Raw genomic sequence first — 14,354 nt, forward strand, 5'->3', positions numbered from 1 at the left:
ATTCAGAAGTATACCCTGTTTCTCCATGTGAAGCTTTTTTATGCTACAGTGTGGTGCAAAAGCCAGTTTTCATTACTACTATTCATTAACCTAAAAATTTAATTCTCATCATTTAAAGACATGTCCGGGGCCAAAATATAATTCTTTTTACATGCAGTTCTGGCACTCAGTCGATATTATGTAACCCTGAAGCTGCTGGGAGGTTAAAAAAAGAAACAAGCAAACCCAAAAAAAACAAGAAAGAGAAAACAGAAAAGGGCAGAGGTGAACCTCGAGTCATGTCCTCAGAAGCTGAGAAGCCCCCTGATGTGTTCACAAACTGTAGCACAGGCAGCAAACCATCACTAATGAAGTTTGCAGGAGGTTGTTCTACTCGGCTTTTAACCCTAACATTCCTCACAGCAGTAAAGATCAGAGACGGGAAATATCTGCTCGATGCGTTTACTATCTATCTATCTACCTACCTACCTACCTACCTACCTATATATCCATCTGATTTCTCACACATACAGTGCTTTGACTGTATGAATGTAACTTTGACTGCTGTCGGCTTTTTAAGTTGATCTGGAGCAAAACATCCAACATCTGCTGATCTCATTACTGACAACTAACCCTACTGCGGGAGTAATACAACTCTGACAGTCATCAGTGAAAATAATACAGTTCCTGTAGACGTAGCTTATGTCATTGCTCGTAATTATTAATGATAAAAGTGTTGGTGTTTTATTCTGCACGTGCTTCCATGTATTAGGATTGATTGCTAGCTTTTAATCTCATCTGCACACCATTAGAGGTGTCTGTGTAAGTGCTACAGATTAAAATAGTACTGTGAGTAAATGTGATGATATTTCTAAAACCCCAGTGTGTGAAGTAATAGTTCCACTTAAAGAGGACATGAAACACTACACATATAAAGGCTAGTTTATGTCATGTAGCGCTGTCTGTGAATTTAACCTGTCACCTGACTCAAATCGAGGTGACAGGTCCGGGGCGTTCTGTGGGGAGATTGCATTTTTGATCACCCTACTGAAAATATGAAAATGGATGGAATTTTTCATTTCCTAATAATTTAACTGATCTTGGTGTTTTTTCTTTGGACAGTTTCTTTCGTTTTGTTCTTGTCACAGTTTAAACAAAGCTTGAAAAAATATTCTTGACCTTTTTTGTAATGGAGCAATCCACAAGTGTTTGGAACAGCTTCAGTACATCTGCTCATTTCTTTTCATTGTACTCATTATGTGGTTAGTTGAACCTTGGATCCTTGGATATTCTAGAAACAAACAACCATTTAAAGAATAATCAACACAGAAATCCAAAAGCAGCAGCCAAACAACCCTTGAAACACTTTCTTCAGCATCAGTGTAAAACAACAAGTGAACAGATTTCTTTACTTGTGCCGTTTTGGAGTGACGTGACCAAAAAACACAGCAAGTGATGCCGCTGTTACACCGCATTGTGGGGGTGTATTTTGTTGTGTAACCAGACGCCTTCTTCTTCCTATTTCTTGGAGCTTTAAGGGAAGGGATGGAGATGTAAACCACAGGAAGGGGGGGGGTAGAAGTGGCGTATAAAACCTAAAGTAGAGAAGGAAATACCCCAGAACCTTTGTTGGGTTAAGGATCACAAGAGGAGCAGAGGGAAGGAAGAGAGTGACCTGCTGTACCTGAACTGGTGCTTTTTGGAGAGGTGAAGACATGCTGTGGTTTCTGGGGCTGACCTGTGTGCTCTGCATAGGAGGGAGCGCCGTCGCAGGACAGAGAGGTGAGAAATATGTTTGATATCGGAAGATTAAAGAGCATTAGCAGTAAATATGAGTAAAGGGTAAAGTTTTAGAGTTTTAATTTGAAAGAAACACAAACAATATATAACGACTGATGTGGAGTTGCAGCAGAGAAAGAAGGCATAATTTAAAGCATTAGAAAATATAAACTGATTTAACCATCTGGGGAAGATGTTGCAGCTTTTGTTAGAGTTTCTGTGACAGGTTAGTGTTTTCTTGAGTAATTAATCTGATAAATGAAATATTATTAATGGAAACTGCTATGCAAAACAAGAGAAAGGGGTGTTACATAAGAAAAATGACAAAAAGCTGCAAATTAAATGAATTCAAATCCAGATTTTATTAATTATTTCAATATGAATTATTTATTAATTAAAATATTTATTTTTAGGGGAGGTAGAGATTTTTTATGAAAAATTAGAAAAATAGTTGGGCAGGAACACAAATTGACTTGTAAAGGAGCTCAAAGATCACGAGGGCTGGAAAGTTCTGTGCACACAACGAGGGAAAACAATCCCAGTGAGCTTCCTGTCATCCAGGACTCAGCCTCCTTTCCATTAGCAGAGACAGTGATTTATGTCCAGTATCTCTTCTCTCTGCTGTGGAATTCATTCGGTAAACACAGTTGCCGCTAACGAGAAGAACACATTTCCTGCTCTACACGCTCAGGAGATTTCTGCTTTTGGTGCCCGGTACATGCGGCTGAACTGACCTGCAAATGGTATTTTTAAAACAACAATAAACGTATGGATACAGTGTGTCGTCACCTGCATTATTATTCAGACTTACTGTATTATCAGGTCTTTTTGTCTTTTAGCCACAGTTTAATGTTTTGCTTCACCCTCGCTCCACTCATTGTATTATTTATGGTCCCAGCAGGAGGTTGTTTTGAGAGGAACACCTCCAAAAAACACATTATAGAATTTGTTCAAGACAGATGCTGTTAGCAGATGAATGTTGTGAAGCATGTCAAAAACTGGATATATAAAGAATCAACTGCTGATCAAAGCTTTGACAGATCAAATTTAACAAAAAGTTATAAACTGAACTGCGTTCACTGAGTAAAAGTATTTGATCCCCAAGCAGAGCATGACTTAGTACAGGGGTGTCCAACTCCTGCAGGTTTTAGATGTGTCTTTGATCCAACACAGCTGATTTTAATGGCTAAATTACCTCCTCCACATGTCTTGACGTTCTCCAGAGGCCTGGTAATGAACTAATCATTTGATTCAGGTGTGTTGACCCAGGGTGATATCGAAAACCTGCAGGACATCGGCCCTTGAGGCCTGGAGTTGGACACCCCTGACTTAGTAGTTAGTGGAAAAACACCTGCCGGTAACCACAGCTGTCAGATGTTTCTTGTAGTTTGTCACCAGGTTTGCACACATCTCAGGAGCAATTGTGGCCCACTCCTCTTTACAGAAACTCTCTAAATCCTTTAGGTTCCTTGACTTTCTATAGGACTGAGGGCTCCAGTCTTTCATGACCTTAATCTACTTTTTTTTAGCCCCTCCTTTGTTGCCTTGGCACTGTGTTTTAGGTCACTGTCATGGTGGAAGACCCATTCACAAACTCTCTTCAGTGTTCCCAGAAAGTTGATTCTGTTCATGTGGATATATGGTTACCTGGATTACTAAACATGCATTAAGACATCTTCAGTGAGTTTCTCATCCCAGATTTTATGCTTCATGGCCCCGCCCATTGTCCCTTCAATGCGCTGAAGTCGTCCTGGACCCCCAGCAGACAAACAGCCTCAAAGCGTAATGTTTCCACCTCCATGCTGGACTGTGGGAATCGTGTTCTTTCTCCAAATACAGCGGGTCAAGATGATGCCAAAGACCTCGGTTTGGTCTGAGCACAGCACTTTCTCCCGAGCCTCCTCTGAACTGTTTAGATGTTCACAGATGTAGATGTTAAGACAGGCCTGTACATGTGTCTTTCTGAGCTCGGGGAACATGGAGGCTTTGCAAGTTTCAGTCGATCATGGTGAGGTGTATCATCAATGATGTTCGTAGTGTCTGTGGTCCAAGCTTCTCTTGTGTAGTTTTGAGCTGATATGACACCTTTATCATGATCATTCTCAGTCCATGAGGTAGAGTCATGCATGGATGCATTAAGGGCAATTAATGGCCATTTTATATTTCTTCCATTTCCAAATGATCCCAACAGTTAGCACCTTCTCAACAAGCTTCCTGCTGATGGTGTTGAAGTCCAGTTCTACAATCTTCTCCCTGATATTCCGTCTTTGTCCAATAAATGAAAAATTACAGACGGTTTGTTTCTTTGTGAGGGAGTAAATTTACAAATTCAGCTGAGGATTAGGTAATTATTTCCCCCACTGTGAAATTTTTTTAACTAGGCTTTGTGAAAAAGTGAGATTAAGTCACTATATTTATCCTCTAAGAGACTATCAATATTATCAATACTGTTTTGGCTTTTTCTTCATCTTATTGCCTCTGAGTGAATCAGATTACGGGTTTTTAATTCGAGAACAGAAGTTCAAAAGGGAAATTGCAAAAACAGTAATCTAATGTTTTAGTGTTTTATACACATGTATATATATATATATATATATATGTATACATACATATATGTATATATATATATATATTGAACCACTGAGTTTCAGTTTGACAGACATATTAGACTATCACTATTTCACAAACATTAAAGTAAGTCAGAAACCTATAACTTCTTATTCCTGCAGTTAAAGTGCTGTGATCATATCTATAAATTAAACTTCCCACTCGATAGTTGATTTGTGGTTAAATGAAGGCACTTTGCACCAAAACTACAGATCATACTGAAACCAAGCATCCCAGGATACCCATAAGCTTAATTCCAGAAAGCATGTGAGCTGGAAAAATGTCCCATATCTTCCGGATAATCTTGTATCATTCCATTTCTGGGAAAATTTTGTTTTTGACTTCTGACTACAGTTAATGTGTGGGCTGTGGATTCGAATGAGTCTTGTGGTGGTGGAGGAATGCCAGGTATTAGACTTTGGCATTAAACATGCAGTGGATCATGTTGTACAGGACCCTCCACACACATATCAAAACACTGCTCCCCAGCTAGCTGCCACTTTCATCCAACAAAACAATTCCACAGAAAAAGTGAAGCAGTGCAACAAAGCAATAAACCAAACCTGCTTCGTGTAGTTATAACTTGAGTTCTTGTTTTACTGCAAAGTTCTTATTAATTGTTTCTAAAATAGTCTAATCTAAAATAAGACAAAAAAACATAAAATCAGAGTAGAAAAAAAGTTATATTTTTTACTGTAACAACCACAAACATGTTTAATGAATCATTTTCATAACTTGAAATGCAAATATAAATTGTAAATTTTAAAAACCTATGCACAGGTTTTCCAAACAACAAAGTTATTTGCAGCTATGTGATTGGTTTACCACGACTACTTTATTCTTCCTCAGCCAATCAGCAGCTCTTGTGTGATTGTTTCGCCCCCCAGCTCCCAGTAAGAAGAAGACAGCTTCAACCGTCTGTGTGTTGAAAAATAGTAACGTGTCCGCACCGCATTTTCTTGTTAGTAACGGTAATGGCGTTGTAATGATAGACATAGTAATTCGTTAGATTACTCATTACTGAAAAAAATAATGCCATTACTTTTAATGCCGTTATTCCCATCGCTGGTCACTGACCACCAGCAGAAACATGGGTTGAGATTTTTCTTACTGAAAGAAGCAATGATTACAGCCTTGGCTTAATTCATAGATTACACTTTCTACTTTCTTGTTAACAACAAATCATAGATGTGAGGAACTTGTGCTTGTGTAGGCTGTTTCACTGCAATGTTAACTCATCTGATTAAACTACTCATGGATATGTACAGATGATTAGCTCCCATAGAAATTTCAACAAAAATGCCTTTAAAAAAACCCAAAGAATTTTCAATAATGCATTTCTAAACATGCTAGTTTTCCTTAGAAAGCATGTTTTTTTTAAAAATTTGCAGACAACAATTTTGTTTTTAGTAAAATACAAAAATTACCCCTGAACAAATGACCTTTTTTGAGCCACACCACACACCTCTTCTGTGCAATGATGTGTTTTAACTTGTAATGCTCACACAATATAACAACTTTAGAAAGGGTTCAAGCTGTCCAATATGAAACCAGGATGTCTGGAGAAGCTGTGTTAAAGATTCCTTACTCTGTTCAACAGCACGGGGGGAATATAAAGGTTTTCCCGTACTGATTGGTTTGTTCTCTCTTCAAACCCAGATGGAGAAATTATCAGTCAGATTAAAATGACTAATCTTGTCTTGGGTGAGATTAAAGAGCTTCTGAAGCAGCAGGTAAAGCGCCGTCATAAAAATATATTTAACTACCTTTACTTGCATTTGATAACTGTTTGACTCTGGGTGCTGAGGAAATGCAAAAAGGTATTTAATCTGTTGGTTGTACTTTCCAGATTAAGGAGATTGTGTTCTTAAAGAACACAGTGATGGAGTGTGAAGCCTGTGGTGAGTTCACAAGCTCACTTATCAATGATGGAATTATGTTTATGTCTGAGAATACACACATTATTACATCATTATTGAAATTTAATTATTATCTTTATCGAACTTAAACCATTATCCATAATTTTCCACAACTATGAATATTATGATTATGTAGTCCATTAGAATAAATGGGAGAGAGATTTGAAGAAAAAAGGAAATAACTAATAATTTGCTACTCTAAAACAGAAAACTGCTGATATCCTCTTTTCTCAGCAATGGGGGGTGTGCAACCTCAACCCACCTGTGTGCCCAACTCCTGCCACCCTGGGGTGAGCTTTGTGGAAACACCTGAGGGTGTAAAATGTGGACCCTGTCCTCACGGCATGGAAGGAAACGGTACCCACTGCACTGACGTGGACGAGGTATGAGCAGAGATTTGATAAACAGTTGCTGACAGTAAAGTGTTACAGGTATAAACATTGTAAAGTCAGAAAACTTTCTGCCTGTATCAGCAACTAGAAAGTGACGAAATGGCTAAAATTTAGACTTTGCTAGAAACCCAGTGAAGGGAACATCTAAATGAATGCAGGTCCTCACCCTAAAAACATCCTGATGTGTGTGTCTGTCTCCTTATTACGAACAGTGCACTGTGAAACCGTGCCACATGGGTGTTCGCTGCATTAACACATCCCCAGGTTTCCGCTGCAGCTCCTGTCCCGCTGGATACACTGGCCCGCAGGTCCAGGGTGTCGGTCTTGCCTACGCCACCGCCAACAAACAGGTTGGCACCATGCAGCGGTTTATGGATCGATTCAACATGAGATCAATTTGGACTTTTCGTGGCCGCTTAAACAAACTTCCTTCTCTCTGCGACTCATTTTTCTTTCTGCCTTCTTTTTCAGTCTTAATGGTAAAGACCATTCAAGTGACTCTGCATTTGTCTTTAAATCTCTGTCCTTTTTAAGGTATGCAGAGATATTAATGAGTGTGACGGTCCCAACAATGGAGGCTGCGTGGCGAACTCTGTGTGTCTGAACACCCCCGTAAGTATGAACACTGTGAATTTCCATGAAATTGCTGATTAGATCTAAGCCTCAGTTAAAGTCATTCTTTGTGTTGTCTGAATATTTGATTTATTTTCATCCTTAATCACTTTTGGCCGTAGTAGCAGCAGTCCTACCTTATAGCCGATACAGTACTGGAAACACAATCCTCTGGGTTAACTGCATGTAACTGTGTCCAAGACGAATTGCAACAGAATGTTTTTGAGCAGTCTCTTAATGTTTTTTCTCAACTTTATTCCTAAAATGGTCATTTAAATGAAAACAATTTCCATCCATCTATTTTCTTAACTGCCTACTCAGTTCATGGTTGCAGGGGTGCTGGAGCCTAGAAACACGGTACAGCTTTGGCAGGTCACCAGGACTAATTTGTGGTTGTACATGTGCTTCAGTTTGAATGGAGAGCGGAGAGGGATTTTTACTCACTGATAACATCCTTCCGTGTGGATTGAATACCAATTGGCTGATAAATGGTCCCAAGGAGAAGGTGTACACTCCACATAGAAAGGCCCTAACCTGTCATTAGTGGATATGCATCAAACTAAACAGGGTTATCAGTTAGGGTTAAAGATTGCATAGTTAAGTCCACAGTGAACTCAGTGAACTTGTATAAATGCAGTATATCCCATGCTAAATTTATGTGTAATATTAGGACTAATATTTCTCCTTCGTTTGCTGTCTGAAGCGCTGCGTTTTAAGTTCCATGCTAACACTACCAATGTGGGCACCTGTGACATGGTGGGATGGTTCTATTAGGGCTCTTTCAGATGTGGTCCCTGTAAGACAGGCTACACTGGGGATCAGCGACAAGGCTGTAAGCCTGAGAGAGCCTGTGGCAATGGCCAACCCAACCCCTGCCACGCCAGTGCAGAGTGCATCGTCCATCGAGAGGGGACCATCGAGTGCCAGGTGAGCAAATAAAACTTTTACGTTTTAGCTCCTTGGATTTAGCTTTGATGTGTTATCAAAGCTATTACAACATTCCTTCCTCATCATGTTATAACAATAATAGCAGCTATTGGGAAATAGCTGTTTGAGCACTTATGGTCATGTTGTGCAGACCACAAAACAGAGCCAATAAAAACATTATGTACAGCTTCTAAAACATTTTCCATCCTTATAGTGTGGAGTCGGGTGGGCTGGCAATGGCTACGTGTGTGGTCCTGACACCGACATCGATGGTTTCCCAGATGAAAAACTGGACTGTCCTGATAGTAACTGTAACAAGGTAAATCTCCTTAATATCTAGATATTCAGAGAAGTCTCTGAAAGTTACCCATATAAAAACACAGTTTATTTAACTGTGAAGAAGATCAAAGATCCTATAAAAATGTGACATAAAAGAAGATGTTGTCATACTTTAAATTCAAACCTCAATCCCAGATCAAAGAAGGCCTGTATCACTTTATAGAAAACAAAAGTATTCATTAAAACTTACCCATCTGCTTATGTTTCTTCCAGGATAACTGTCTCACTGTTCCAAACTCTGGTCAAGAAGATGCTGACAGTGATGGAATTGGAGATGCCTGTGATGAAGATGCAGATGGGGATGGGATCTTAAATACACAGGTTCATACACAAAGGATACTGAGGTTGAAAGAAAATATAATAAAATCATGTAACTTTGCTCTCAGGAACTAAAACATCTTTTTCACAGGATAACTGTGTGTTGGTGCCCAATGTGGACCAGAGGAACATCGATGAGGATGACTTTGGCGATGCCTGCGACAACTGTCCTGCCGTCAAAAACAATGACCAGAAAGACACAGATGTGGACAAATACGGAGATGAATGCGATGACGATATCGATGGCGATGGTAAAGACTTTGTACAAATACATTTTAAATCTATATTAATAAAAAGACCTGTTTACTCTGGCTGTTAATTTGAAACACTGACATGCATTGATATGCCTTTAATTTGAGATGTGATTTGAATGTGAATTTGATACATAGTGAGATTTTTACAACCTATAAACTGGAAAGATTTTCATGTTATGACAGGGTGTGTGTCTGCACATGCACTTGTTTAACCATCTTAGTGAGGACCATTTTGAACAATTAGATTGGTGACATTTTGGAAAATAAGGACCTGTGGGCCACACACACTCCTGTAAAGGCCTGGTTGAGATTTGCTTTAGGTTTAAAATTAGAATGAGGTTTTAAATTATGGTTATGCATGTAGATGGGATGGTTAAGATTACGATAATGGGTCAGACAAAGATTTTGTATTTATTTATTTATTGGGTTTGTCATAGTCAAATGTGTGGAAATGTCTCTGTGTTGGTAGGTGGATTTGGTTTCCTTTAAACATACTTTATCAGCATGGTAGTGCTACAGGTGTGTAGTTGAGAATGAGTATGGTCTGACCAACCAGACTGAGTAATCATGAGCATTAGAGATGCCAGCAGGGTCAACAAATTAATCCACAAGGCTGGAACCATCACTGGCCAGAATCTGGAGGCATCTGAGTCAGTGGTGGACAAGAGGACAGTGAACAAACTGCTGTCCATCACTGACAACAAATTAAAGCTACGCGCCTGTCTTCGGGTTACTATAATATTTTCTAACATTCCCAATGTTAACCCCAGGAATTCCCAATCACCTTGACAACTGCAAAAGGGTCCCAAATGCTGACCAGAAAGATCGAGACGGTGACAAAGTGGGAGATGCCTGCGACAGTTGTCCCTATGATCCCAACCCTGACCAGGTGAGAAGTGTCTTCACACATTACATCAATATATTGCAAAAAGGCATGAGAAGTTAAGCAGTTAATCTTAAGTAGAAAATCTTGCTTTTAATGACCTCTAGTGGTTTAAGTTCTTAGTTTGCAACAGTAATTTGGTATAGCGTGTACTCCAGGATGTGGCATCACACTCATGGTGCGTTTTATTTGAAACACCCTAAAATAACCGATAATGCTGCCAGTGTCTGTGGTATTATTCAGTCCACATTGTCTTTCCTAGCTGGGATTATCATTGCCATTGTCTGCTTGTTATTCTTTGGAAAATTTCATATCTGAAATTCAACTCAACTTATGTTTCTCAGATGGATGCGGACAATGATTTGATTGGCGACCCCTGTGACACTAACAAGGACAGGTATTGTGTGAGCTCATCAGTCAAGTCACTTGTATTTACCTGGATCTGTTTTCATACTCCAAGTCAAATTTGCACCTGCTATAACATCTGTCTCTTGTCCAGCGATGGCGATGGTCACCAAGACTCTCGGGACAACTGCCCAGCTGTCATCAACAGCTCTCAGCTGGATACTGACAAAGATGGAAAGGGAGACGAGTGTGATGACGACGATGACAACGATGGGATCCCAGACCTGCTGCCACCTGGTCCTGATAACTGCCGTCTGATCCCCAACCCTCTGCAGGAGGATTCTGATGGTGTGTGACACTGTTGACATATTAAAGTAAAAGTTTGTGCTTTACTTACGCCTAATACCGTACCTCCCAGGTGACGGCGTGGGTAATGTATGTGAGAAGGATTTCGACAACGACACCATAATTGACCCAATAGACGTCTGTCCAGAAAACGCAGAGGTCACCCTCACTGACTTCAGGGAGTACCAGACAGTTGTTTTAGATCCAGAAGGAGACGCACAAATCGATCCTAACTGGGTGGTGCTGAACCAGGTCAAGCGATTATGGCTTCTTTGATTTTTGCTGTTCTATTTTTTGCAAGAATAACTTGTCATGAAATAACATTTCTCTATAATCCACTGTTCTGTTTGTACAGGGAAGAGAGATCGTCCAGACTATGAACAGCGATCCTGGATTAGCTGTTGGTAAAAAACTGTTTGACATTTCAAGAAAATATAAAATATAAATATTAAACTGCCATCTGAAATGACCGAAAATGGCCTGGTTTTGTTTAAAGGAAACCAAATCCACCTACCAACAGGCCCATTGCTTTAATCTGCTGCACATAGAGCTAAACATCTACGCTACACTTTAAAAACAGAATCTGATGTGAAATAATTTTTCCTGCAGGTTACACAGCTTTCAGCGGAGTAGATTTTGAAGGAACATTTCATGTTAATACGGTAACGGACGACGACTATGCAGGTTTTATATTTGCGTACCAGGACAGCTCCAGCTTCTACGTGGTGATGTGGAAGCAGGTGGAGCAGATCTACTGGCAGGCAAACCCGTTCAGAGCCGTGGCAGAACCAGGAATCCAACTGAAGGTATGTCACTGCTGTACTGTTTGCAAGAAATTCCAGCTCCACTTCAAGATAATGGATTAGTTGTAAAGAGACTATGAGCTGTAACTAGTAGTTGTATTAATATTTAATCTATGGTTTTAATGCTTTATAGGGTCAAAGTTTTGCAGCACAGTCCATTTGAAGAAGTATCCATAATGAAATAATGAGCTAAAAGATGATTATTTTTACCGCCTTGTGGCTTAGTTGCCATGGTCAGAAAATGGTAGTAAATCTGTTGAGCATCTGTAGACTTAGTAGAGGCATACAAACATATGAGTTGTCTAATCTATAATAAAAAAACAAAATGTGATCGCAAACATGTTATCCCTTTTTTACTCTTCTTAAGGCAGTGAAATCAAACACAGGTCCAGGTGAAAACTTGCGGAACGCTTTGTGGCACACGGGCGACACCACCGATCAGGTGAAGCTCCTGTGGAAAGACGCTCGCAATGTTGGCTGGAAAGATAAGACCTCGTACCGCTGGTTCCTCCAGCACCGGCCTGCTGACGGCTACATCAGGTACCGTGACACACAATTGAAGCTGATGTTTTGTATGAGCCACAGGCTGGAAAATAACATTCATGTCATGATAGAGAGTGTGTGTGTGTCTGTGTGTGTATATTTGTTTAATCATCTTAGTGAGGACCGGTTTGAGCATTGGACCATTAGATTGGGGACATTTTGAAAAAGTGAGGACCTTGAGATTTTCTTTAGGTTAAACATTAGAATAAGGTTTTAATTTATGGTTATGCATGTAGATGGGATGGTTAGGAGTACGATAAGGGGCTAGACAAAGGTTTTGTATTTATTTATCTATTGGGTGTGTCATAGTCAAATATGTGGAAGTGTCTCTGTGTCTGTGGAAAAACTTTCTCAGCATGATAGTGTCACAGGCGTGCTTGTGTGAATTGGGTGTGGTCTGATCAACAAAACTGAGTAATCATGAGTATCAGAGATGCCAGCAGGATCAACAAATTAATCCCCAATGCTGGAACCATCACTGGCCTGAATCTGGAGCCATCTGACCCAATGAGGGACAAGAGGTCACTGAACAAACAGCTGTCGATCATGGACAACAAATTAAAACATTTTGGAAAAGTGAGGACCTCTGGGCCCGTGACACACCTTCAAAGGCCGGGTTAAAGGTTTAGGTACTGCTTTAGGCCTAAAATTAGAATGAGGTTTTTAAGTTGTGGTTATGTATGTAGCCAGGATGGTTATGGTTACTATAAGGGGCCTTCCAAAGATATCCATGCAAACTTGTGTGTATTTATGTATGTGTCATAGTCAAATGTGTGGAAACATCTGTGTGTCTGTGGAAACATTTTCTCAACATGATAGTGCCACAGGCATGTAGTCGAGAATAGATGAACATGTACAGCAAATACATGCAACAGTTTTATAAATATTTCAATAAAAGTAAAAATTTGAATACATTGGTGGTGCTAGAGAAAAAGAATCGGCCACAAAATGTAATTCTGTAAGTGTTATTAACACTTTGTTAATGCAATGTTGCTTGCTGCGCTTTGTCGGTTTGCAGAGTTCGTTTCTACGAGGGCACTCAAATGGTAGCGGACACGGGCGTCATCATAGACGCGACAATGAGAGGAGGCCGACTGGGAGTCTTCTGCTTCTCCCAAGAGAACATTATCTGGGCCAACCTGCGTTATCGCTGCAACGGTGAGTGAAGCATTCAGAAGAGTTGAAAGGCTGGACTGCAGCCACGAAGTGCTTTTCATTTATTCAACAACGTTTCTCTGCCAAGGAAAGAACTAGTGCCATTTGTTCCTTTGTCAGCAGGAAATACCGAGCCAAATTTCACAAAGCAATCAAACAGAAGCCATTTCAATTTTAGTGGCTATATTTAGAACACTTTCCTAAATATGAAAAACATTGCTTTTACCTTGCAGAGGATTCGCTCTCCAAGTGCTCTACTAGCTTTTGAAGCCAGTCATGTCTGATTTTGGCTAATTTGGTTATTTGGCGTGTTTTTGTTAACCAGTTATGCACTGACTGGAAGTATGCTATTATTAGCAGAGCCATGAATGCTGCCACAAATGTGTGATTTTTCAAACTGAATTGCGAACTGGCTTTCCACTGTGTTCCTTCAGACACTCTTCCAGAGGATTTTGATGCCTACAGAGCCCAGCAGGTCCAGCTGGTAGCCTGATGACAACAAACAGGCCCAAACAGAATGCTTTCCAATGCACAGCTGGATCTCAGAAGGAAGATCATCACGGCGATAAAAGTTTAATTAAAAATCCAGCAGAAGTGTTGGAAATGTCTCCAGTGAAAATTGATTGATTGTGCTGCACAGCAATGGTAATATGTGTTCACAGGGAAGTGGTATAATGTTAGATTAAATATTATATAACATTTTCCACTTCAGAAAAAACACTTGAAAAGATTTGACTGTCACTAATGAATAAATGTTGTTGTTGTGTGGGAATCTGATGTCTGTGCATACTGAAACCATGGATATCAAACATGGATGCATCCACTTGGGGATTATAGCGCTTACCATCTTGTTTTTTTTGTTTTTTGTTTTAAACTTGATGTCAATAAGATACTGGACATTCACCATAAGGGACCTGTATATGACAATGTAGTCACTCCCCAAAGCAGGCCTTGCTTTTCTCTCAAATTTACTCTAAATGGGTAAATAATTTACAAAATGAAAATTAAATTATATTAAAGAGAACCTGAAGCTAGCGACTGAAACAATACATTTATGAGTAAAATGTTTACTGTGGGCATAAATCGAGTGAGCAGTAGGGTCATTTTTCTTATAGAGTTCTATACAAATTGGCTAATTTTAGCATTGAGAAGAA

The 14,354-nt window shown here is 39.7% G+C and overlaps 1 protein-coding gene across 1 annotated transcript; it reads left to right on the forward strand.

Moving 5' to 3' along the window:
- The first annotated feature begins 1,539 nt into the window (after positions 1-1,539).
- On the forward strand, positions 1,540-14,236 carry comp (cartilage oligomeric matrix protein). The gene is made up of 19 exons (XM_005453989.4): positions 1,540-1,761; positions 6,025-6,098; positions 6,215-6,266; positions 6,519-6,667; positions 6,889-7,026; positions 7,211-7,288; positions 8,063-8,215; positions 8,430-8,534; positions 8,768-8,875; positions 8,964-9,123; positions 9,897-10,015; positions 10,354-10,406; positions 10,509-10,702; positions 10,773-10,951; positions 11,055-11,103; positions 11,309-11,505; positions 11,870-12,042; positions 13,064-13,203; positions 13,635-14,236. Exons 1-19 carry the CDS (start codon positions 1,695-1,697, stop codon positions 13,691-13,693), a joined length of 2,247 nt encoding a protein of 748 aa, XP_005454046.1. The 5' UTR covers positions 1,540-1,694; the 3' UTR covers positions 13,694-14,236.
- Positions 14,237-14,354: the final 118 nt, after the last annotated feature.

The sequence above is a fragment of the Oreochromis niloticus genome, linkage group LG15, assembly GCF_001858045.2.
Source record: "Oreochromis niloticus isolate F11D_XX linkage group LG15, O_niloticus_UMD_NMBU, whole genome shotgun sequence".
Classification (NCBI taxonomy): Eukaryota; Metazoa; Chordata; class Actinopteri; order Cichliformes; family Cichlidae; genus Oreochromis; species Oreochromis niloticus.